The sequence below is a fragment of the Apostichopus japonicus genome, chromosome 1 (genome assembly GCF_037975245.1).
Source record: "Apostichopus japonicus isolate 1M-3 chromosome 1, ASM3797524v1, whole genome shotgun sequence".
Classification (NCBI taxonomy): Eukaryota; Metazoa; Echinodermata; class Holothuroidea; order Aspidochirotida; family Stichopodidae; genus Apostichopus; species Apostichopus japonicus.
The window spans coordinates 17,235,308-17,259,446 of NC_092561.1; the positions used below are offsets into that span (position 1 = coordinate 17,235,308).

Here is a 24,139-nt window from a genome sequence, read left to right on the forward strand (position 1 = left end):
CTTCCTTGATATATGTGTCACCTTCAGTTTTTTCGTCGGCATTATAGCTAAAATGATTTCAGCAATATTGCAATTCGCTCTGACTTCTAATCTTTAACATTAGGATACTATCATCCACGTACGCAATACATTTTCAAACATGCACTTACTAATCAGGATTAAAATCCACCGCATGGCCAGCGATCACGAGTACGTGCTACTTTGTGACATTAGGGTCAAGCGATCTTTGGTCCTCTACATTAATCGACCAAGTGTCAATTTCCCATAGTTCGATATCGTACAGGACAATTTTGTCATTTTCTGTATGGGGGGAATGCTGATTTTCCATTTGAAATCTACATCGGACCTTTGAACTTCCACTCGCTGACGTAGTTAGCCAATAAGGTACGCTATCCCATGCCGAGGCACATGCCCACCAACTTTAAAGACTGTTGGCATGTCTGCATTTTGGTTTAGAAGAATGAGTTCACCACATACAATCACAAACACCCACGCACACCTCAAACGCACGCATCCTTTTCCATATTATTGTGGTACGTTACCATGGTACATCCTGTTTCTTTAAATAATTTCACTATTCTATGAGTTCAACATCTTTGGGAACGCGTTGGCATAATAGATATATGTGAAATAAAATAATTATATCGATACTTTACTAATTTAAATGTTCTTACTTCTTCCTCGCGCATTACTTTCTGATAGATGTTTTACCTGACGGATATGTCACAAAGACAGCCAGTGTCGGCGACACAATCACTCTTCAAGTTATTTCACGATCAAACAAGATTAAATGGCGACATAATGGTCGAAAGGTTCTTCAATGGAAAGGAAGGGCAAGCGTTACTCTCTTTAATGTGTCTACAGATGATGACGGAATCTACGAGGCCTACACTTGTCTGCACAAGCCACACGCTTATATCCGATTGATCGTCAGACGTAAGCAGTTCTAATGGCTAATTATCACAATATGTGTATGCCAGACTTTCACCTATTCATTTTGGTTATTGTTGATTATGTGTATTTTACAATTAGTAAGTATATTTGCTTCCAAAATCTAGAACAACTAGTTCCACCACTATTATTCATTTTGTCGAATATAAACAATTTCATTCATTCATTTTCAAGTATTGTTTCTCGACTTATGCTTAGAACACAATACTGATAAGCTGAAACTAAAATAACTGTAGTTAAAGGGCATACAAATTTTCATCTGCTTAAAACTGGATTAGTTTTGTCGATACCCGACATAAATGTTCTTTCTCTCAATAGGTTGTCCTCTGAACTTTGTTGGACATCAGTGTAACGATTACTGCGTCTGTTACAATGGAGGTGTCTGTACAGACGAAGGAAAGTGCATTTGTCCACCAGGCTTTGCAGGGGCATTGTGTGATGGAGGTATTTTGGCAAATAGAGACAAGGTTGTCTCATTTTATCATAAAGAAACTATTTGCGTTATCGTAATATAACTACTGTACTTAGGTGATTTTTCTAAACCCTCACTTGTTGACAGAGAGAGAATGTGTAACCGATACATGGAAACAGATAAATTAATCCAATGACTCATTTTGCAATGTTATATGTTTTACATCAACTATGGTTAGAATGTAGATAGCCAAAACTTTAAGCTTAAAGTTAGAGTTTCAAGGTTTATAGGATTGTATCAAGTTCATGCTTTCTCACATGACTTGAAAAACCTTTAATCCCTAGTCATTGGTAACTTGTCGCACTCACCCAACCAAATGTACAGAATTCAAACAGTGGCTTCCGTGGCACTAGAGTGCGCCATATCAACGTGTCACCTCGCATTACCATATTTATATACCTGGATAAAGAGAGTAAATTGAGAGATAAAGTCCCTTGCCAATGTAATGATCTGGCCAGGACTGGAAGCGGTAATCCTTATATCCATTTGATTACTATGCCCATTTAACCTGATTAAGGATAAAAAATAATATATTTCCTAATTTGTCATTACATTATAAGTTCGTGGACCAGATTGCTTTGGAGAAGACTGCCAGTTTAGCTGCTCGGATCAGCTTCTCTCTAAAGAAGGATTTGAAGGAAGCTGTGGTGGTGAATTATTTTGTCTCCCTGATCCATACGGATGCTCTTGCTATCCTGGATTTCACGGCCTAGGGTGTACAGAGGGTAATAAATTCCAGCACTCAAGTCGTGTACAAACATATTTTCTCCGAAGTTTCAATATAAATTACGATTGACATCGAACAGTGATTACCACAAATCAAATCAAACCATACTCGAGAAGAATTGACATATTACAAGCTTTTCATTTTTATTCAATAAGTTGAATATTTAGGTTAAGTCCTCAAAACAATTAACAGAAAATGTCTAATGTAATTTTTATTTTAGCCTGGAAAGACGTATGTAGGCAATTTAATGACTTCTTTGCTACAACCCAAGACAATAGTTGAGCGCCTGGAATTGATTGTAAACGTATCATTGTAAAAGAAGGTTACTCTCTCCCTAAATCTTTCTGCTTTGTTTATTATCAATTGTTTGAAAAAAATATAGATACATGAATTTACATTTTTGATGACAGAATGTGAGCCAGGTACATTTGGAGCAGACTGTCTTCAGACGTGCCACTGTTCCGAAGGATCTACATGCGACAATCAAATGGGCACCTGCTCACCGGCGATATGCGAAGAAGGATGGACTGGCGAAAATTGTAACGGTAAGAAGTTACAGTATTACCACTCGTGCTTTCTACTCGTGTCTGTATGAAACAAAATGTGAAACCAGCATATGGTGCGATTATCTAAAACGTTGGATTTAGTGTGTGTGTGTGTGGCTTGAGTGTGTGGGTTCTTCCTTCAGTTACGTGGTTAATGTGCTTTCCTTGAAGACCTACTGCAGTAGCGTGACTTCAGAGGTTCATGAATAAGTTCTACGCATGTCAGAAGTAACGTTCTAAATACATGACTGATTTCTCAATTCAACTATCCGTTGGGTTTCCTTAAACAAATTCGTAAGACTTATTTTAACACCATTTTATATTCTTTCTATGCAAAAACTTTTCTATACCGATACAAATGTTAAACCATGTAAAGATGCACTGGGTTAACACCTTTATTGCTAGCCAATCTTTATCACCTCCTCCAACACATCGCTCTATTGTGGTGAATTGATGTTGATGAAGTATTGTTCTCTTATTTAAGCTGTTTCATACTTTTTTCAGAGAGAATCAGTTGCAGACATGAACCATGTTTGAACGGCGGGACATGTGAAACAAACTTTGGATTCGAAGGATATAATTGCAACTGTCCTGTTGGTTTCATCGGTTCTAACTGTGAATTAATTGGTAAGTATCCAGGAGGTCAAGGACCAGGTCAGTCGACCTCATAAATTTACGAGACATACATGGGAATGAGAAAATAGTAGTTTCTTCAGGTGCCGTGACAACAGCACTCTGACCCATGGGTGGATTTACCTGCTGGCTAATTGGCTCGAAACTGGTCGGTCGTTGGGTACCCATCGCGGAAGATGCAATAAGTTCGATGTGCCGAGGGCTTCGTCTTCTCTAGTTGGCAAAAATGCTACCATCATCCGAGTTTCCACACACCGTGCTCGATTTAAGGACACACCGCCTCTGATTGGATCCAGTGTCCCGTAAACGTTCTGTGACTCCTCTTGTTATTCCTGATTATGTTATGCCAGGTGCAAGAGAGAATGGGTGCATATAATCAACTTAAATAAGAGATGATATGATGCGACACAGATGTTCCTGATGTTTCTGTTGATGCCAGCCACGACTTTGATACATCACTCTGAAAAATATCCTCTGCTCTTTTTTGTCGATAGATTCCAGTGCATGTGCTAGCGCTCCTTGTCAAAACGATGGAAACTGCTCTGTTCAGCTTAATGGAAGCTACACTTGCTCATGCGCAATTGGTTACGAAGGTAATCAGTGTGAAGCAGGTAAGTTCGATTCACGTTACACGCTTTATTGATGAAAGTAACAAACTTTACTAAATGTAACAAAATAAGGATTCTATTATGAATTCAGAAAGGAGATGCCAACTTCGTGACAACAGTTCTATCATTTTTAATTAGGAAGATGCTAAATGTTACCTCATAGCTACTATAGCTATTGCAGAGAGATATAATGTATAATGTTATATTTTGTACCAAACAGAAATCAACGAATGTGAGTCCCAGCCGTGTCTTAACGGTGGAATATGTACAGATCTCTTGGGTGGATTCACATGTGATTGTCCTGAGGAAGTCAGGGGAACTTTTTGCGAGCAAAGTAAGACTCATGCAACTAGCTAAACCCAAGCACTGTCCACTATATTTTTAATGACATTTTAATTTCTACTTCTAATAATACGTTTTATATTTTATTAGAAATCGATAACAAGGAACATCAACACTCATATTTGGTCAGGGAAATTCATTACACATATGCAAGAAATATTTTTCGATGTTTACCGCTAAATTTTTAATAATCGACTTTCATCATCTGACTAACATCATCTCCTGGAACTTCTTCTCTCATTCCTACAGTGTTACTTAACGTATCCCTTTACCGTCACTTAAAACTGGCATTATCTATTACAACATAGTGACTGTGATGGTAATGGACTTATAATGTATTTATTCTCTTTGCAGTCAACTATTGCGAATGTCAGCTCTGGGGTAACTCTCATTATCACACATTTGACGGTAATTTCTTCACGTTCCAAGGGGACTGTGAATATGTCGTTTCTGAGCATTCGCATGAAGATGCGGCATTATCTGGTTTGCCTGTCTATTCCCTCATTGTCCGGCAACATAAAGAAAGGCCTGATGACCAGGTTACGAGACTCTCATTTCTGCAATTTGAATTCGAGGGTACCATTTACAAACTACAACATGGCGGTCTTTATGTAGATGGGGTACAAGAGAATACCCCTTACGTGGTGCAAGGTATTGAAATAACGCTCCGATCCGATAACACTTACGTGAGTATAGGATTTTGCTATTACGAATGGAAACAATACAGTCGGTGGTACATGAGATTATTATCATCAATTTACTATAATGGTTAGGAATAAATTTGCACAGTTTCCATATGAAAATGTATACCTTCCATGTGTTGATCACCGTACAAAGTACATTATTTGATGGACAAAAACAATGTGAAAATATCATTATCTGTTATTGAAACTGGTTGCTTTCTTCCTCTTCATTTCTTGCAGATCTTAACAACATATTTTGGATTAGTTCTGCAGCTTGACGGACATACGCTTGATCTTTCTCTTCCATTTGCATACCGAAATCATGTGAAAGGACTATGTGGAGACTGCGACCAAAACATCACCAACGATTGCTCCGGAGTGGTTGGTTATTTATATTTCACTTGCGACGATAGATAGGATCTAACCGGATATATTATTTTCAACTAGGAATTACTCAATGATTGCAATATGCCTAATATTTTACAGTATATGAATTGATTTGTATTTAACTACGCCGTGTGGTATAGGATATAATATGATAAAGTGTTCATACTAGTATTCGCTTTCCTTTAACTTGAACATATGTTCGCTGTTATTTAAGCTCTTCATAATAATATCGTTCCTATATTAATGACTATGCGCTTAACCCAAATGGATACCGACTGTTAAGGATCAATGTATGTATGTATTTTAGATCCTCCTGCAAGCAGGATCTCGCGAAGAAACCTCATTGGTTCATAAAAGCCTCAAGCTGACCGAAGTCGGTCTCTTACATTCATATTTAACGTCCATGATTATGAATTGTCAATAACTCTGTAACTGGACGACATACATTTATCTTGGAGTTACTCGAACCGGGGACCTTATGATTAATGTTACAAGGAAACTGCTCCTCCTTATTTATCAACAATAACACCGAATGCACGAGAGTATGTGAATTCAAATGTGTCGATGTATCATTGATCTATACGAATGTTTTCGGCAATAATTTCTGGGTGGTAACTCTTGGTGTCGATACCTCATAGGGGCAAGAGGCGGTTGTGTGCGGAAGACGATGGAAAGCGAGTGACTCTTGTGAAGCAGCCAGACCATTTGATGGATGCTTGGAAAACGAGGAAAACAATGAAGAAGCAGCAAGACTGTGCGGTATAATTACTGATGCATCAGGTAAACAGTACTACACTGTATTCATACACGGTAATACACGGTTCATACACGGTAAAGGTATACCATGCACTATTTAGTTTCTGAAAGGCTAACGAACGAGTGGTTTTCCGGGAGCGTCATTTTCAATAGAATCTCTGATTATACCAATATTAATGAGTTGAAGGTTTACAGTGTAGTTCAAGAGCCCAGGCCATATCACACGACTTTACAACACTTAAACCCTGGTCCTTGTGAATAGAGCCAATGGCGATAAAGTGCCTTGCCCCATGACACAATGTAATGATCTGGCCAGGACTCGAACCTGCGAACCTTAGATCACAAATTCATTGTCTTAACCAATTGACTTCAACGCTTTCTGCTGTGAGTTGTAATACTAAATATTGTATTCATCAACTATAAGTATCTTCATTCATGGACACCTGCCGAAAGGCTTTATATATTTCATTCAGACATTTGCTGATAGATCAATATCAACAATTGTTTGTAAATTGTTGATGTAGGCGTAAAAGGAAAGGCTACAGTAAATAACTCATGACATATCATTTAAGAGATAAAAACGGTACAATTTAACTGCTATTACGTGCTTGAAAACATGCATATCACTTAGCTAAAAAAATGCCTCTGAAATATTATTCACCCATGGCGTGTCTTTAACATTTCATCATCTAGGTCCTTTTGGTGACTGCTCTGGACGAGTTGACCTTGAATCGATTGAAAGAAGTTGCCAGTATGATCTTTGTTCCAATCTCCCAGATGCATCACTCCTTTGTGATCATCTTGAACACTTGACCAGTGTTTGTGGTAAAAAAGAACCGTTCGTGCAAGCCACAAATTGGCGGGATTATGTTCCAACTTGTGGTGAGTGATAGTTTCCCTCCTTGCGACTTTTATGTTTATTTTGGAATAAATTTGTTTGGGTTAGCCAATTCAGTAGCCTAGTTAATAATAATAATAATATATGAAGAATAGTGGCAAACTTTCATCTACGTGTAATGCGTTGGAGATTCCATATTCTACTCGATATTTTGTTAACGGAGCATACGAATTTGCTCGTAAGATGTACAGATGGGTTTTTCATGTCTAAAATATTAAGTCGTTCTTTGTTATTAGGCCTGATTCTAGTAACCACATTTACATATGAACTTCCTAAAAAAGTTCAAAAAACAAGTCTTTGTGAGGCCATCCCCCTCTTCACTATCACTAATTCGAGGCCGTAATGATGATGTTAATAATACTTCTGCCTGATATGACTTAAGAACTCTCTACATTAAATCAAATACCCGAATCATTGAAATTATAATTTAGACAGTCGAGCGTATTAAGTAATTCTCTCAAGCAATATGTATTTTCCGAATCTGGGTGGAAACTAATTTGTTCGGATCTTCATGCCGTGCAAGCTTGATTATTTGTTGTGAATTTCAAAATAAGGGAATAAACAGTCTTATTGTACACCAGTCATGACCTTCACCCCATTATTGTCGACTATGATTTTGAACACATGACTTTCTATAGTAACGAAATCGTCATTAGCGGAAATTAAACTTTGTGGGACTTCTTTCACACTTTTTCATTGGCTTAAAAGGGTATGATTGTCCGAGTAACACGGTATACAAATCTTGTGGAGATGCGCTTCAGGAGACGTGTTCGTCAACAGTTCGTCAAGGGTATGGTGCTGTTCTTCCTTGTGTTGAAACATGCGAATGTGACTCAGGTGAAGTGCTGGCTAATGGAGATTGTATTCCTCGAAACGAGTGTGGATGCATCACGGGTGACGGTGGGTATATCGAAGTAAGTTAAGGGGGATTGTTTCAATCATAAAAATAATGTCATTTTAATGTTATTCATATAAAATTCGAAGTGTAATTAAAGAAATCTTGATTGACATTTTCTGACATGTATATTGTTCTCCATTAATATGATGGCAAGATGAAAAAGCAGCCAAAACTCAATTATTGATCTCTGATTAGTTCAAAACTATTCATAAATCCTCCCGTGAATTTCGTCTTGCTAGCCATCATCGTAATATTGGTGTCCAAACGTTTAGCGTCATCACCCATCATCCATATTTCATTTGATATTCATATAGAACGGCGAGTCATATCAGACCTCGGACTGTGCATTACGATGTTTGTGCAACTCCGGGCAACTTGAGTGTGCACCGATAAGCTGTGACGTCAACGCGGTTTGCATATCCAAAAATGGAGTCAACCAATGCTATTGCGCAGATGGTTATGAAGGAAATGGTATCACATGTGAGACAGAAGGTAATGCCGCAATGTCAACCTCGGTTCAGTACGTCAAATCTTGCTTATGTGTACGCTGCTTACATATATTTGTAATGCTCACTACTATGATCAAAGTTATGTGAATGGGAAGATATAGTAGTAATGTACGTAATTCGTCATGAAATTGACGGTCTTATTAGGTTATACAAGAAAGTAGAAGTAAAAAAATAATAACAGGAGAAAAAAACAAAAACAGTTGACCTCTATGTCCTGTTTGGATCTGTTTGAGAGGAAGTACTGGAGGCAATGGATTGTATAAGAATGAAATTAAGGTTGTTATCGACGATCTTTTCAGTTATATTTCATTATACTTAATTTAAATAAATTAACAATTTGCGTCTATTATCAACATTATTATTAAGAGTGAATCTTATTTTATTTCTCTATTCCATGCACCTCTCTTTTACCTTCTTACAATGTTCACTATCTGTCATCAAAATATATTCAGACCTGGATAATAAATAAACAGTACTGTTACCTAGGCGAAAATAATGAATGGCATATAATTATCTGTTTTCTTGTAATTGTTCCAACAATCTTGGTCAGTGGCAACTTTCGAAATGTGCTGATTTATATTAAATTGGAGGCTTACTTATAAAGAGCAGCAACTTCATTTCGGGTAATCATTGACTTAATATGAGTTGCGAATATATTCTCTTCGTTACAGCATTTTGCAGTTGCTCAATCTGGGGAGGCCTTCATCTGTTGTCATTCGATGGACTCAAGTTTGATCACTATGGAGAATGTGAATATACATTAGTGTCACCACACAGTATAGGTATTAGTGGCTACCCCAATTTTGAACTCAAAGGAAAAATTGCCAAGAACTCACCTCTAGAAGCTGTTTCATTCATGAGAGAGGTAACGCTCAAGTACCAAGGATCGACTTACCAATTAAAACAAGATGGTGTTGTGCTAGTTAACGGCGAAAGAGTACGTCCTCCATATTCTCACAACAAGGGAGTTTACATCAGCCAAATACTTGGGCACACGGTGAGTATGAGGGTATGCTAATTAAATACATACATGCAGTAGAAATAGTAAAATCATTGAAGCGAAAACATGGCGGAGTAACTACGGCAACAGATGGATATTATTAATCATAGACTTTGGCAATTTTACATATAACGTATTTTATTCTTTATATTATTTTGTTCAAGGTTGATCCGTAGTACAGTATTCGAAGGAGGTTTTCAACATCAACCTTCAGGCAAACGATTACCATTCGTTCTGATGAGGGATAACTTATTTCAACGACCTCTTTTCTTTTCATTTTTTTTTTCAAATGTCAAGTAAAACTCTGGAAACGTTTCCGGCAAATTTGTTTTCGTGCAGTAATTTGCTTCTGCTGCTCCCTCTAAATATCTGTTCAAATAATTGATTCGGCTAATTCTCCAAATTGATACACAAACCAAGTTTAATATTTGATATCTTTGATACTAAGCGAATTGAGTTAGCCAGGTGATGAAGTTGGTATGCTGTTTTGGAAGAATAGTACAGTATCAAACACATTTCCCCCCTCTTCTTTCTATTTAGATATTCAACACAAACTTCGGACTGAGAGTGATTTGGGACAATAGCCAGAGTGTTGACGTAAAACTTAACAGGACTATCTATTTTAACAACACTAAAGGCCTCTGCGGAACCTGCAATGATAACCCATTTGATGATTTCGAGATGAAAGATGGCGTCTTGGTAAGAAATAATAACCACATGTAATCGCTTTCATTATTTGGTACATCCTTATGCAAAAGGAAATATTTTCCTTGATATCCAGTGTACCTGAACATATACAATTGTAGTGTACAAAGGTTATTAATTTGTGGTATGTAAGATAAAGTAGGGTATTGGAAATCAAATACCAACTCATGATGTTGGCGTTCAAGGTTCGTGTTCAGCCGAAGAAAAGCAAACGAACGTTTCAATGACTTTCCACATAATACGGATATGCAATAACAACATTTTTATTTTAGCTCTATTGTACCATTTATAATCGTTGTGTTATCCAGATTGATCATTTCAAATAACTATGATCAAACTCACTCCGAAAGTTATCTAATCATTTGATTTCGATCTCGGTATTTATTGTAGAGGTAATTTTTACTGTCACATCACAACTTTATTTTTTTGGAAAGAAAAGTTCACTCCTTCCGTAACTTTTATTAGACTAACGATGATTTGGAATTTGGAGCGAGTTGGAAAACTGGCCTGGATATATGTTTTGATGCAACAGAAGAATTCTTTTGTCCATATGGTGATGCAGCTAGTACATTAGCTAGAAACCTCTGTAACGCGATTATCGATCCGATGGGTATGTTTTATAATTATAATTAATCAAAATGCATAGCAATATTCGTGAACTTATATCACTTTGAATAAGTCCCTTAATATTCACATTCAATAAAATATCCCCCAAAAAAATGCAACTCTGCTGTTTCACTACTTGACATCTCCCAATAAATATTTTTAGGCCCTATAACATTTGTATATTTCAATACTAGTGCTTTTGGCAGTGTTTATAGAGTTTGTTTATGTTTTTCTGTCTTTGAAATATTTTAATCCACACATATAAATATTTGATTTTCACACATTTTGTGAAGTCAACGTTTATTTGTGCTTTGTCAAACCTTTGAGATTTCTTGTCTGTTCTTACTTTTCCCCGGGCGATAACTAGGAACTGAAGTAATTATGCCGGTAACGTAGTGTATGGTATCACCACATTATGAAGGAATCAATATAACTTGTAGTTTGTGTCCACTTTGAACAAAATAATTGTAGATTGTCACTGTGGTCAATGTCAGTGGTGGCTTATAAAATGTTTCAAACTTGCACTTTCTTAAATGAAAGTATCTTACAAATGAAGTAAAAATAGTGTTGGCATATATAAGAAATGATTTATTTGTACATTGGAGATCTTCAGCGTTTTTGAGAGGGCGCTGTCAGAGCCTTAGATATGGCTGTGCCACCTAATGCATGAGCTATTTCCTGTTGACAGATCTCAAAATGTTTGATATGGCGATGTAACATTCAACAATCTATGCGCTAGTTGTGAAAATTTGTTTGATAATATCTTGCCTGTAGTAATTGCGTTGAGATTTGCAGGTATAAGTCCATTACATTCTTTAGATACAGTTTTACTGACGCTCCAACGTTGTGCCGTCGTGAATGAAAATACCTGAAAGAAGCTTTCTGATCGGTTGATGACTAATTTTTATAAATTAGCATTACGTTGCTTTAATGTGCTATTTATGAGTGATAAAAATGTTAGTTCGAATATATCAAAATATGCATGTATAAGGGAGTGTGATGGTAGTTTTCACAGAAGTGTCCGCCACAGAGATTCCTTAAAGGAATTCTCAATGACTTTAGAGACTGTAGCATGTCAAGTTTGACAGAACTAGGAAGGACCGATTTCACACGCCATCTGTTGATCCAATTCCTCAGTTTATAATTAAAAAGTCGACACTCAATCCATGTTGAACATCAACTAAATTAGTTAATATTAATGTAATTAATGTAATTAATTAGTAAATATTAATTTATAATATTAATGAATACCATATCCTCCTTCCTTTCTATACCTAGTGTATCAACTTCATACACTCCATCTATGTCTTCAATCACCTACACACGTCGCATTTACTTACTAACTTACTATCAATTAACTTTTGCATTTCCATGACAGGTTTATTTCAGGTATGTCATGACTACGTGGATCCCGCAATCTACTACGAAACTTGTGTATATGACGTCTGCTCTCAAGAGAGTCCTGCTTTTCTCTGTAGCAACATGGAGCGGTACGCGCAGTCGTGTATTTTAGCAGGAGTAGATATCAGTCACTGGTGGATTGACAGGCCTGAATGTGAACCAGGTGATAGCATAATATCCTATCGTAAAGTTCCATTGAAATAGTTTTACATGTCTTTTGTCTTGCGTGACTTTCCCCACATGTAAGAGAGGACTTCACGTTAAGATTCAATAACGAATCTCAATGAAGAACTCATATTAATCACCTTAACGCATATTTCACATGAGACATACCTTATCTTACTACAGAGTGCGATGGTGGTGCAATTTACGTGATTCAGTCGGAAGGATGCCAAAAGACATGTGCGTTTCCGGAAGGTGACCCGAACTGCGAGATTGAGGCCATGGCATCATGTACGTGTCCAGAAGGGCAATACCTTGAAGGTGAATCTTGTGTAAATGAGTGTACTGGATGTTTCTTGGAAGATGGTCAGTATATAATGGTAAGTTGATGAGTGTGTGTATAAGTTGCATTGTATCTTTATGCAGTTGATGTGGCGTGACAATAAGTTAGATGATATGGTGCGCATTGTAGAAGTATTGTCTAGAAAGATTGATTGATTTTTAACTGTTTCGGCTTCTAGAGTGGTGATCAAGCTGTTAATGCAGATTGCACCGAGGTTTGCAGTTGTCAAGATCAACTCTTGGAATGTTTACCGATGTCCTGCAGTGAATTTGCATCTTGCACTTTACGTTCTGGCATGAGGGACTGTTTTTGCGATACGGGATATGAAGGAAACGGACAAGATTGTGAAATCGGTGAGTTAATAACTCTAAGGGTAATGTTAACTTTATTCCGAAAGAGCGTGAGGCCTTCATAATTCCATTTAAATATTGGATGCCACAAATATAATAAAAAACACTGCACAGAATGTCGACGTTTAACAAAATCATTCCTTGCCGTGAAATACCACAGCGTCTCTAAGAAGTACTCCACAGTTCACTGCATGGTGTTTACTTCAATTTCCATCTCAACTAACAGGTGGCTGCTCTTGTTCAGTCTGGGGTGGATCGCACCTTAATACCTTCGATGGAGCTGTTTTGTCCATGAGCGGAGAGTGTGACTACCTCTTAGTGACAGGAAAAGACACGGACGCGATGTATGACTACAATATAATCGTCACAAATGTAAAAGATTTCCCTTCATCGAATGTATCATTTGCTCGGGCAGTGCGGCTGGAAGTGAATGGGACGAGGTACGAAGTTCTCAGTGGAGGAATCCTATTCGTGAATGGAGTACAGAAACCTGTTCCGTTTCAAAGTGGTTTTGCAACAATATATGCAATATTTCCTAACCGCATAGTAAGTGTGAAATATTTTTTCGTACTTCCATCCTTCTCATGCGTAGATCAGCCTCATTTAGTTTCGGTATTTTATGAAAATTTACTTGACTGTCCCTCAGAATAAGTAACTCATTAGAAAATTAAATGTTATAGATTATAACAGTCCTCGAAATTGTGAGTTCACTAAACATTTGCAATAATATTGTCTTTACAAAATGAAATAATGTCATCATGTTCATGGCCACTAGTTTATCATTTCTTTGGCAATGACATCCACTCCCTATCAAAATTTACGACAACTTTCCAAATTAATGCGATAACTGGCACTCGATATACTTTTTTTTTAAATTTAATACAATGCATGTTCGAAAACAGGATTTTCATTACTTTACAATTTGATCTGATAAAGTAATAAAATTTATGTCAGTTACATTGTTATCGAAGCAGTTCCATCATGCAAACTGCTACTGCAAATGACTAAATATGCTAACCTGCTTAATTTTCCTAGGTCATGGACACCATATTTGGGGTTTCGGTTATGCTGCAAACACCTTTCACTGTGGAAGTTAAAGTTTCTGGTGATCACTTCGATAAAACAGAAGGTCTTTGTGGAACTTGTAATGGTGACGTAACCGACGACTTTTACACAAAAACAGGTGTCGTTGTAAGTTCTTTATATGAATCTACTCCAAGTAAACATTTAGTTTGTCCTTTCTGAAATACTTTAACCTTGCGAATTAGACACTGCCCTAACAATTTCGGAGACAACATATTTCATACTACAACCTGTATACGTTATTATAAGTGGCCTAGCACCGGTAGTCGGCTTCAGTGGATTAGTAGTTATTTTGTTGTTACTTGACACCGAGCCTCGTGCTACCACACTGTCCTCACAGGTCCAGACACACCATTGATTTAATGTTACAACTAGTACACTTTTATTTTTGTAGACTGCTGATGCTCAACAATTTCGAAACGCTTGGATTGTCGACGGAGAAACTTGCAACAACGCGTTCGAACCAACGGACTGCACGACCAGCTCCAACGAAGAGAATGAAGCAATACAAATGTGTAACATTTTGACTTCAGCGACGGGTGAGCGCCAATGTATATGAAAATTATACTCTCTAAAGTTTGCTCACTAAAGAGGCTTAAAATGAAAACCAGCATGTGAAAAACGTTAGCGTTTAAAGCAATGAAATTAAAAACAATTCTTACTCTAATCAATGTTTAACTTTATTACAGGGCCATTTTCTCACTGCCATGAATACGTGGATCCATCACCATACTTTACAAGCTGCGTTACCGACGTCTGCTCGACTTGGACTAAAGCAAATCTATTATGTAACAACCTGCAGACGTATGCACAAATTTGCAGACAAACTGGTGGTTCACTCCCAGGAGATTGGAGAAGTCAAACCGATTATTGCGGTAGGATTCTCCATGATAGAAAACATTGTAGTTTGATAATCTTGTTCTTCTTAACATGGAGTTCAACCATGGCTTCTCATGCCCCTTGGAAGTTTCCCCGAAGCAGATTACTAACCCTATCAAACTGTCAGTCAGAGTTTGAAAAGTTTCGTTCTTTGTAATGATAAGCAAGCATTTCAATGTTCATGCATTCAACAAAAAAGTGTGAAATCTTTGTTAAAACTGCAAATCCTCAGAAAGACTCGATCTATCATAAATGCTCGTGTTTTCCTTTGTTTTAGTTGCTTAGTAATCTATCCATCCCTTAGTGGATAAATATGAACATTTTGAAAGGTTGAAAATAAAAAACCTAAAAAGGTAAGCGAGAATTTTTGAGTGGTCTTTACGACGATAACCATATTCATATCCTCACCCGTCTTTATTACTAGATTCGTTTTGTCCCAGTGGACTGAATTATGAAGCATGTACCAGTACTTGCCAACCATCATGCAGTGAAACTGCTTTACCATGTCTTTTCAATTGCGAAGAAATGTGTGGATGCTCTAACGAATATGTTGTGGATGAGGCAACATGTGTTTTACGAGAAGAATGTGGTTGTGTCTTACCAGACGGTGGTTACTTACAGGTATTTTATGAACTTAAAGGTACAAGTAAGTCTGAGAAAATAAAATACAAGCGTACCATATTGAACACCGACTTCATATATAAATGTTCCGTAGTTAAGATTTGTTGGCTCTAAAAAGTCATACTTTATCAAAATCTAGATTCACACGTGCATATTTCTTTCAACTCGCAGGTAACTTTGTCACTTAGTGAGTATCGAAGTGTACCCAACTTATCTAGAGTATTGCTAACGATTTACAGGTGTCATGTTAACTTGTTTTTTGGCGATGCCGCAATATCTGTTGTACTGCATTTGAAATAATGTTTCTTTTTCAACATTTAAATCAATTTTGAATGACTCAACTCAAACTGAAAATTATGTTACGAATGACATATTAGAGAAGGACACGCGGTGTAGTACGGGTACTACAGCATAGCATGAGTTCAACAGCGTGAGTATGTGTACAACAACAGGAGTATGAGTACAACAGCATGGGTGCGAGTACGCGTTATATTCAGCTTGACGTACAAGTACAGGCTCTCAGGGCGAGTACACGTACTTTACATTGCATTAGTATCTATTCTGTGAGGACTAGTACGGGTACACATTCAGTCTGCTTTATCAACTCCGTTCATTATATTATTTAATAGCACGTTATATTGTAATGACTCTCGTAACTCATAAAGGTACACAAAAAGGTACACAAAAAGGTACCCATGCCTCATGTAGTATGCCTAAAGTCATTCTAGTGTGTAAAAACCATATTAAAGCTATCTATGAATAGTAAATTACAGATTGAACCACTTTTAACAACACTTGGACACCATGCAATCGAAACTTCAAGATGATTCAGTGTTGATTTCCACGTTCATTCTCAATTAATGTAAGGATTACGACCAAAGATGATTATAGTTTAAAAGTGTTGACGGACACTGCGGTCTGCAAAATTGCAAAATAACAGATTGAACCACTTTTAACAACACTTGGACGCCATGCAATCGAAACTTCAAGATGATTCAGTGTTGATTTCAACGTTCATTCTCAATTAATGTAAGGATTACGACCAAAGATGATTATAGTTTAAAAGTGCTGACGGACACTGCGGTCTGCAGAATTGCAAAATTAAAATTGAAATTGTGTCGTTCAAAGGATACTGTTATAACTAAATTCTAGTGACGAGTTTGTAGGTCAAATAATTAAATAAATAGGTGAAAACATGCCAAGTTAACTATTCTTACAAGCTTAATGTCGAGAGAAGAACCCCGAGGTTATTTACGTTGAAACATTTGGAAGCTTCTCATCATGAAGGGCGAGTGAAAAAATCCCAGTTTTAAATTTAAATCGGGGACGTTTCTGGTGGCTTTCTGGTGGTGCCATTGGAGACCTTAAGGAGCAAAACAAGGGAATTAATATTTGACAATTATTACATGACACAAGTCGAGTAAATTCAATTCAATTTGGTTACAGGTAGGAGGTGAGTGGATAAATGACGATTGTTCCCAGATATGTACCTGTGAAGACCATTCAGGATTAATTTGCATACCTCTAACGTGTCCTTCGGAAGCCAATTGTGAACAAAGGAACGGAGTAACTGATTGTTTCTGCCCACCTTCTTACATTTTAAACGAAGACACTTGCACTAAAGGTCAGTTATTCAACAAACATTTGTTGCACTTTTTGCCTAACGTTTATCCATATAGTTCAAACTTCCAGCAATTCTAGTAAAGGTAATATGTTCTTTCCGACACTTGAAGTTAACTAAGGAGGAGAGTAGGTGGACAAATTGGGGAAAAGAAAGAGAAGACTTGCAAACGTGGATGAACACAAAGTTTGCCATGGTTGTTGAGCAATTGATTAGCTACAGCATGATGCTTCTGCTATGTTCTAATACAACTTTACAAAAGTATTAGTGTATGTTATGCACAAGGCGCTTGACACTCTTTCATAGACTAGTTCAAAACAAACAGTCTATCGAGAAATTGGTCTATGCATTATGCACGATAAAAAGTTAAGAGATATATGGTGCCTGAACGGCCCATAGCGTCTACTGTGTTCGTATCTCATTTAATTCAAAAGACTTCTCTTTCTTCACATAGAGTCTTGCGTGTGCACAGTGTTTGGAGATCCACATTTTGTTACATTCGACGGTGTAAGTTTCGACTACCAAGGTGAATGCAAATATATTTTAGCCGAAAACTGTGGACAATCTACCGAGGTGCCTTACTTTCAAATAGTCGGAGATCATAAAATGCAAATAGCGAATGACAGTGTTTCTTATTTAAAATCTATTCAACTGGAACTACTTGGAAAGACATATAGTTTGTTCGTTTACGGAAGAGTCCATGTAAACGGAATTTTCGTAAATTTACCATTTTCGGATGGTGAATTGACAATTAGAGAAACATCAGGCGGCTACGTGGTGAGTGTAATATATCGATACAACATATAATTGAATGAGTTATAATAAATGTTACGTGAGTTTAAAGCATATAGTATTTAAAATTATAGTTGTAAAATGAATTCTCCATGTTTGATCATGCCTAACAAATAAATAAAATAACTTTTTAGTGTAAATAAAAAAGACATTGATTTTGAATACGTATTCTTATAGGATCATTGAATGCTCATGTGGCAGAAATGACATATTACTTAAGTTAACTATCAGATCTTGCACAGATAAATGTGTATATCAGTAGAGAGCTTAATTATTTAAGCGTATTGTAGATTAGGTTAAAGGCATAAATGGAATCAAATTGTGCAAAAACTCAATGGAATCTTTATCATTTTTAATGGATTTTCTTGGTGTATACTTTTGATGACAGAGAGACTCCTTTTATTCATTAAAAAGTTAAACAATCACTATCATTTACTATTTATAGGTAAGTCTGGAATGCTTGCTAAAAACTATACACGTTTCAAGTAGACTATTAATGACGCATCTTAGGCAACAAGATCAACTTATGCTTTCATATTTTGTCTCTTAACAGGTCTCAGACTTGCTTAACCCACTGAAAATCAGAGTAGTTTGTGTGTAGGTGATGGTTGATTGATAAAATGCTGTCTTAATCAATTAATAGTTATTGTTTTATTTTCATTTATTACTTACTCCGTATCAATAAGACACTTGAGGCCTTATCTGGTATTAGAATTCGCTACGACAAGAACTTTAGCGCTGAAATCGAGTTGAGTAATGCCTTCATGGGGTTGACGTGTGGTATGTGTGGAACTTGCAGTGGAAAAACTGATGACGAACTAAGCTTGCCAAATGGAAACCTTGTAAGTTTGACTTCATTTTTCCGTATTGATCACCTGACAGTGTATTTCTTGATCGAGATTTGAGATGAAGTTGAATATCCGATAAATATTGTTCATACTAACGGTCCTCCTAATGTTAGCAATACAAAAAAAAAGAGTCCCCTAGTCACCGTGTAACGTCCTTTTATAGTATTTGTTATGGAGTACAAATTATTGATGTCACATTTGTACGGTCTATCATTCACAGGCAACTACACTGGAAGAGTTCGGCGCCTCTTACAGAGTATCAAACGATTGCGAGATTTCAGTTGCCTCGGTAAACCCTTGCAAATTCAATTCTTCACAAGAAATCTACGCTAGAGATGTCTGCCATATGTTGATTCGTAACCCAGGTAATATAATACAAAAGTTGTGTCTATCAATGTTGTGACCGTTTAAAGTTTGATATATTGAAATATCATAGGAATCTTCAAGAGCAAAACGGATTGGTGTCCAAAGTATCCCCTAAACGTTTCTCCAGGCACTTATTTGAAAGAGATTAGTGCGGCAACATACATTACTCAAAACTGAATATTATCCCTAGTTATATCTTTAACTTGCTTTCTATAAGCCAACATATTTGAACCAAAGTTATTTCCATCTCAATACTTTGCAACTTTTAGGTCCCTTTTCTCCTTGCTTTGATACTGCAAATCCTATGGTTTACTACAACGCCTGTGTTATGGATGTATGCGTGACAGGAAAGGACTCCATGCTTTGTCCAGTACTGGTAAATTATGGCCGCATCTGTGAAAGAATGGGCATCTCGGTGTCCAACTGGATGGAGGAGTCACCGCATTGTCTCGAGATAGATATTTTAGGTACGTAACTTGAGCATATTCAAACTAATTTTATTTTACCATTGTCATTGTTCTTGCGAATATTATGTACACTATTACGATGATTTAACCAGGACTTTGCATTTTTGAAACGTCTTTTCAGAACTAGAATATGCAGAAATAAACAACTTGTCAACTGGAAAGCGAAAGAAAAGAGGTAAGTAAACTTACAGCTTTTGAGAAAAGTAATAACAAGGCTTTTGTTTACTATTTGATGATTCTTTGAAACATCAAGAGTGTGCGAAGCTGCTTATGTCGTTAGATCTTAATATAATATGTCCTGCTCAGGTGTGCTAATTAACTTCATTTATTTCTACTAGTATAAAAGTTTTAAAAGGAAAACGCACTTGATATATGATTCTAGACGTGCTCGGACAATTGCAATAATGGATTATTAAAACTGATCTGACATATTGCGTACAACTTTTGTTACAGCTGCTCTACAGTTATTTATTTGCATTGTATTTACCACAATTGATCTCCTTCACCCCAAATAAGATCACTGTATTTCACTTCAAATATAAATTAGGATAATTTAGCACGAAATACAATCTACAAGTTATAATAAGTGTCGTATCTGCCTGTCCAAGAAGCGGCTGGATGGATGTTGGTTGGGAGGGGTTTCTATGTAGTGGGAGGAACATAATTCAGGTGGAAGACCATTGGCTTACTTGGTGTACAAACAAATGTAGATCCTGTTCGATGTTTGCATGAAACTCAGTTATCAGTCTTTGGATTTAAAACATGCTAAAGAAACATGTGCTAAAGTATAAAACTAGATAAAATATTTTTAGCATTTCTTTTGGTTTCGTTTCACGTTTCAGCTACTGCTTATGTTGGTAAGTTGTGTTTTTTTTTCAAACAGTATAGCTATTGGAAAAGCTTAACTAGGAACATGATGGTAAAGTAAATATATATCTGAAAATAATATTGTTTTTTTGCTATATATTTGGTTGGCAAGTGTCAGTTTTGCCACCCCCAGTAAAAAAAAACACGCTGGGACTGTAACCTTTATTCATAAAATCGCAATTAGTAATCAACATAGAATGCATCAGCGTTAACCTTATCCATCTTTGGTAAGGTGTCAAAGTACAGGTTTTCGACAAAAGTGGTTTTATAAGATTGCCTCAGAACAAAGCACCTTTGAAACGATGTTATGTTAATAAAGGGTGAATCACTTAAAATCAAACACATTATTTTTTTTATTGATGTAACATAAAAAATTTATCATTATCATGCAGCTGACTATAGCCGAGCATATGATTATGATTCACCAAAACAAAAAAGGCAGACGTTTTCAAAGTCTATATAATCAATCTGTTATATGTTGCATCCCTCGACAGAAACTTGGTGTTTCCATTGTGACAAGAAGAAGCGTTTATATTAAATCTTCCAAAGGTCAAATTATGTCGCTCCGGGTCTTGAAATATCGGAATCTTAAGATCCATCGTAATGGAAATATGACACCAGTGTATATATATATATTATATATATATATTATATATATATATTTTTATATATATATATATATATATATATATATATAATATAACGAAAATCCACGTTTACTCCAAAAGAAAATATTATTAGAGAAAACCAGAGAAATAAGATATGACTCATAATTGACAAATAAGGAGTAAGTTTTAGAAAATATATTGGAATTTTCGGTCGCCTTGGGACCTTCGTCAGCAATACTTGGCAGTCGAATGAGAAGTACAAAATGTGACATAATGAAAGTATGACGCTAGTTAAGTGTAAGTTGCAATGATGGAATTAAAACCAAATAAACCATGACTATACAGGAAGCGGATTAAGGAGCAAAGAACGGATTACATATGCTTGTAGAACTGATAGTTGTTAAGGGGTCCCAAGTCTTTGTTGAGGCCGGTGATGTGAGACTTAATACGAAAGGTCCAATCGGTTTCTTTACGTTTACGTTCAGTAGTTGATTTGAAGTTCCAGGCAATTAAAATACATTTTAGGTTTTTTAGAGAATGACTATGAAGATTGAAATGTTCGGAAACTGGGAATCCTGCAAAATTATCACGAATAGATTTTTTGTGATTATTAAAACGTAAGCGGAATCGGGAGCCTGTTTCACCTACATAATTGCCCTCTTTGCAAAGTACACAATAGAAAATGTAAATAACATTAATAGAATCACAAGAGAGGGAAGGGGGTCTTAGACAAAAGTCAACATTGGGAATCTTGACCACGGTGCCTGGGGTAATATGGGGGCATATTTGGCATCTAGGTTTACCGCAAGGAAAATTGCCTGCGGAGGTGGAAACTGAGCGGGGGAGTCTGGAGGAAGTGAGAAGAAATTTAAGGTTGGGGTTGACGAAATGCTAGCATGGGGGGTACCTTTTCCTACAGACTGATCGTCTTGAAATACAGCAAATTCCTGTTTGATGGAGCGAATGAAAGATTTGATGAGGGGGTTGTAACTGGTAACGAACGGAATGCGTGTGTTGGGACTTTTAGACTTGTATTTTAATAAGTCCTCACGGCTCAACTTGTCGGCCCTGGAAATACCCTGTCTAATTAAGTGAAGGGGGTATCCGACGTTCAAGAAATAACCAGTTAATATGGATACCTGGTGTTCAAAATCACATGGGTTGGAGCAAATGCGTTTAAGCCTAAGGCATTGGCTGTAAACAATAGAACTCTTGAGATTATGTGGGTGAAAACTATTAAAGTGTAAATACATATGAATATCGGTGGGCCAAAGTGGTTAAGGAATTGCCATCCAACTTGACCAGAACATCTAGGAATGAAATTTGATGTTTGGAAACTTCGACAGAAAATTTAATGCTGTCATGAAAAGAATTAACATGATCAAAGAAAGACTTAAGAGATTCTTCACCATGTGGCCAGACAAAAAATATATCGTCAATATATCTATAATAATGTGATGGCTTAAGAGGAGAAGTGGATAGCATTTCCTGTTCTAATTCGTGCATAAATATGTTGGCGTAACAAGGTGCCATCTTAGTGCCCATAGCGGTACCATTGATTTGTAGATAATATTTCCCGTTAAAAGAGTAATAATTATTACTTAATATGAAACGTAAAATGGGACCAAGATCATCACCTAAAGTGGGGTTGGTGGCATGCTCACGAAGAAAATGTTGACAAGCGATAATTCCCTCATCATGAGGGATATTAGTGTACAAAGAGGATACATCCATAGTAACGAGTAAGGAATATATATATATATATATATATATATATATATATATATATATATATATATATATATATATATATATATATATATATATATATATATAGGTCAACAGTGTACCTTAGGTCGACATTTCAGTGTCGACCTAATGTTTTCACTACCATTTTAAGACACTTTTTTATTGTCGCAAATAGCTTTATAATGTTCTCCGTCCTCTAAAACGTTCATTTAAAAGTTTTGGTTAGGGTCGGTTCAGGGTTAGGGTTAGAAAAAAGGGTTAGGGTTAGATTAAATTTAGTGTGTAAGTCAATGTAACTGTCGACCTAAGGTAGGATCCATAGTTATATATATATATATATATATATATATATATATATATATATGTATATATATATATATATATATATATATATATATACCTAGTGTATTACATATGTTTGCAGTCGTCTGAAATTTGCAACAGCCACTTTCGTATTAGTTGAAATGATTATTTCAGGGAAGAGTCGATGAATGGTATATTCACGTCCTCGTTGAGACGTTGTGTCATGTTTGATGTGACTAGACTTCTCCTGCGATTCATTTATCGTATACGAATCATTTATACCATACTACCTGTATTTGGTTATTTGTTTGTAATCTTGTGTGTTTTTTGTGTGTGTGTAAACCAACTTTACAGAATGTCCAAAAGGTGCTGACTATATATCCTGTGACGTAACTATTGGGAAACGTACGACGTGCGGCAAGCCCCCATTATGTGACCCACAACAGCCCACAATGATGTGCGTCTGTACGGCACCAATGCTTCTCATGAACGGCGAATGCGTTCCTGATGAGTCTGAATGTTACTGTGAATCGCCAATTGGAGGTGCACTGAAGGTAGTTATATAGCAAGCTAGCTTCAACCGTTTATTTGTCAACAACGGACATTCCGAATATCGACAGATAAAGAATAATGTGAAAATCTTTCAGTGAAACAAATTCAACAAATATTACAAAGAAAACAATCGTTATACACGTTGATACAGTATGGCACCACTTTATCGATACTTGTCTTGGCTTAAATACACATCCAAACTCAAAACTAACATTCAATACAGGCAATCAATAACCCATAATAGCATAAACAATGTGGATAACAGCACATGTCTGTCCAACAACACTCGACCTGTTAGTGGAACACTTTCCAACAACAAACATACACAGGAGAGCCAGAACACTCGCATTACTACGCACATACTCACAACATTAAACGATCATATATGCATTTCTGACATTGTGGAA

The 24,139-nt window shown here is 36.5% G+C and overlaps 1 protein-coding gene and 1 long non-coding RNA gene across 2 annotated transcripts in view; both read left to right on the plus strand.

Moving 5' to 3' along the window:
- LOC139969385 (IgGFc-binding protein-like) overlaps positions 1 to 24,139 on the plus strand; it is a 59,777-nt gene that overhangs the window by 17,106 nt on the left and 18,532 nt on the right. The window contains exons 3-34 of the mRNA XM_071974290.1: positions 703 to 936; positions 1,270 to 1,395; positions 1,984 to 2,148; positions 2,561 to 2,695; positions 3,200 to 3,322; positions 3,823 to 3,939; positions 4,157 to 4,270; positions 4,633 to 4,964; positions 5,202 to 5,342; positions 5,987 to 6,128; positions 6,798 to 6,986; positions 7,711 to 7,916; positions 8,215 to 8,392; positions 9,081 to 9,406; positions 9,950 to 10,108; positions 10,580 to 10,724; positions 12,099 to 12,284; positions 12,470 to 12,663; positions 12,805 to 12,979; positions 13,203 to 13,522; positions 14,012 to 14,167; positions 14,454 to 14,598; positions 14,749 to 14,934; positions 15,363 to 15,559; positions 17,006 to 17,183; positions 17,635 to 17,957; positions 18,659 to 18,814; positions 19,041 to 19,185; positions 19,456 to 19,653; positions 19,775 to 19,828; positions 20,496 to 20,510; positions 23,535 to 23,734. Coding sequence (XP_071830391.1) covers positions 703 to 936; positions 1,270 to 1,395; positions 1,984 to 2,148; positions 2,561 to 2,695; positions 3,200 to 3,322; positions 3,823 to 3,939; positions 4,157 to 4,270; positions 4,633 to 4,964; positions 5,202 to 5,342; positions 5,987 to 6,128; positions 6,798 to 6,986; positions 7,711 to 7,916; positions 8,215 to 8,392; positions 9,081 to 9,406; positions 9,950 to 10,108; positions 10,580 to 10,724; positions 12,099 to 12,284; positions 12,470 to 12,663; positions 12,805 to 12,979; positions 13,203 to 13,522; positions 14,012 to 14,167; positions 14,454 to 14,598; positions 14,749 to 14,934; positions 15,363 to 15,559; positions 17,006 to 17,183; positions 17,635 to 17,957; positions 18,659 to 18,814; positions 19,041 to 19,185; positions 19,456 to 19,653; positions 19,775 to 19,828; positions 20,496 to 20,510; positions 23,535 to 23,734 — 5,660 coding nt within the window. The remainder of the gene's footprint in view (positions 1 to 702; positions 937 to 1,269; positions 1,396 to 1,983; positions 2,149 to 2,560; positions 2,696 to 3,199; positions 3,323 to 3,822; positions 3,940 to 4,156; positions 4,271 to 4,632; positions 4,965 to 5,201; positions 5,343 to 5,986; positions 6,129 to 6,797; positions 6,987 to 7,710; positions 7,917 to 8,214; positions 8,393 to 9,080; positions 9,407 to 9,949; positions 10,109 to 10,579; positions 10,725 to 12,098; positions 12,285 to 12,469; positions 12,664 to 12,804; positions 12,980 to 13,202; positions 13,523 to 14,011; positions 14,168 to 14,453; positions 14,599 to 14,748; positions 14,935 to 15,362; positions 15,560 to 17,005; positions 17,184 to 17,634; positions 17,958 to 18,658; positions 18,815 to 19,040; positions 19,186 to 19,455; positions 19,654 to 19,774; positions 19,829 to 20,495; positions 20,511 to 23,534; positions 23,735 to 24,139) is intronic.
- LOC139965511 (uncharacterized) lies at positions 21,201 to 22,689 on the plus strand. Its single transcript, XR_011792281.1, has 2 exons — positions 21,201 to 22,001; positions 22,048 to 22,689. It is a non-coding gene; the product is annotated as an uncharacterized lncRNA (long non-coding RNA).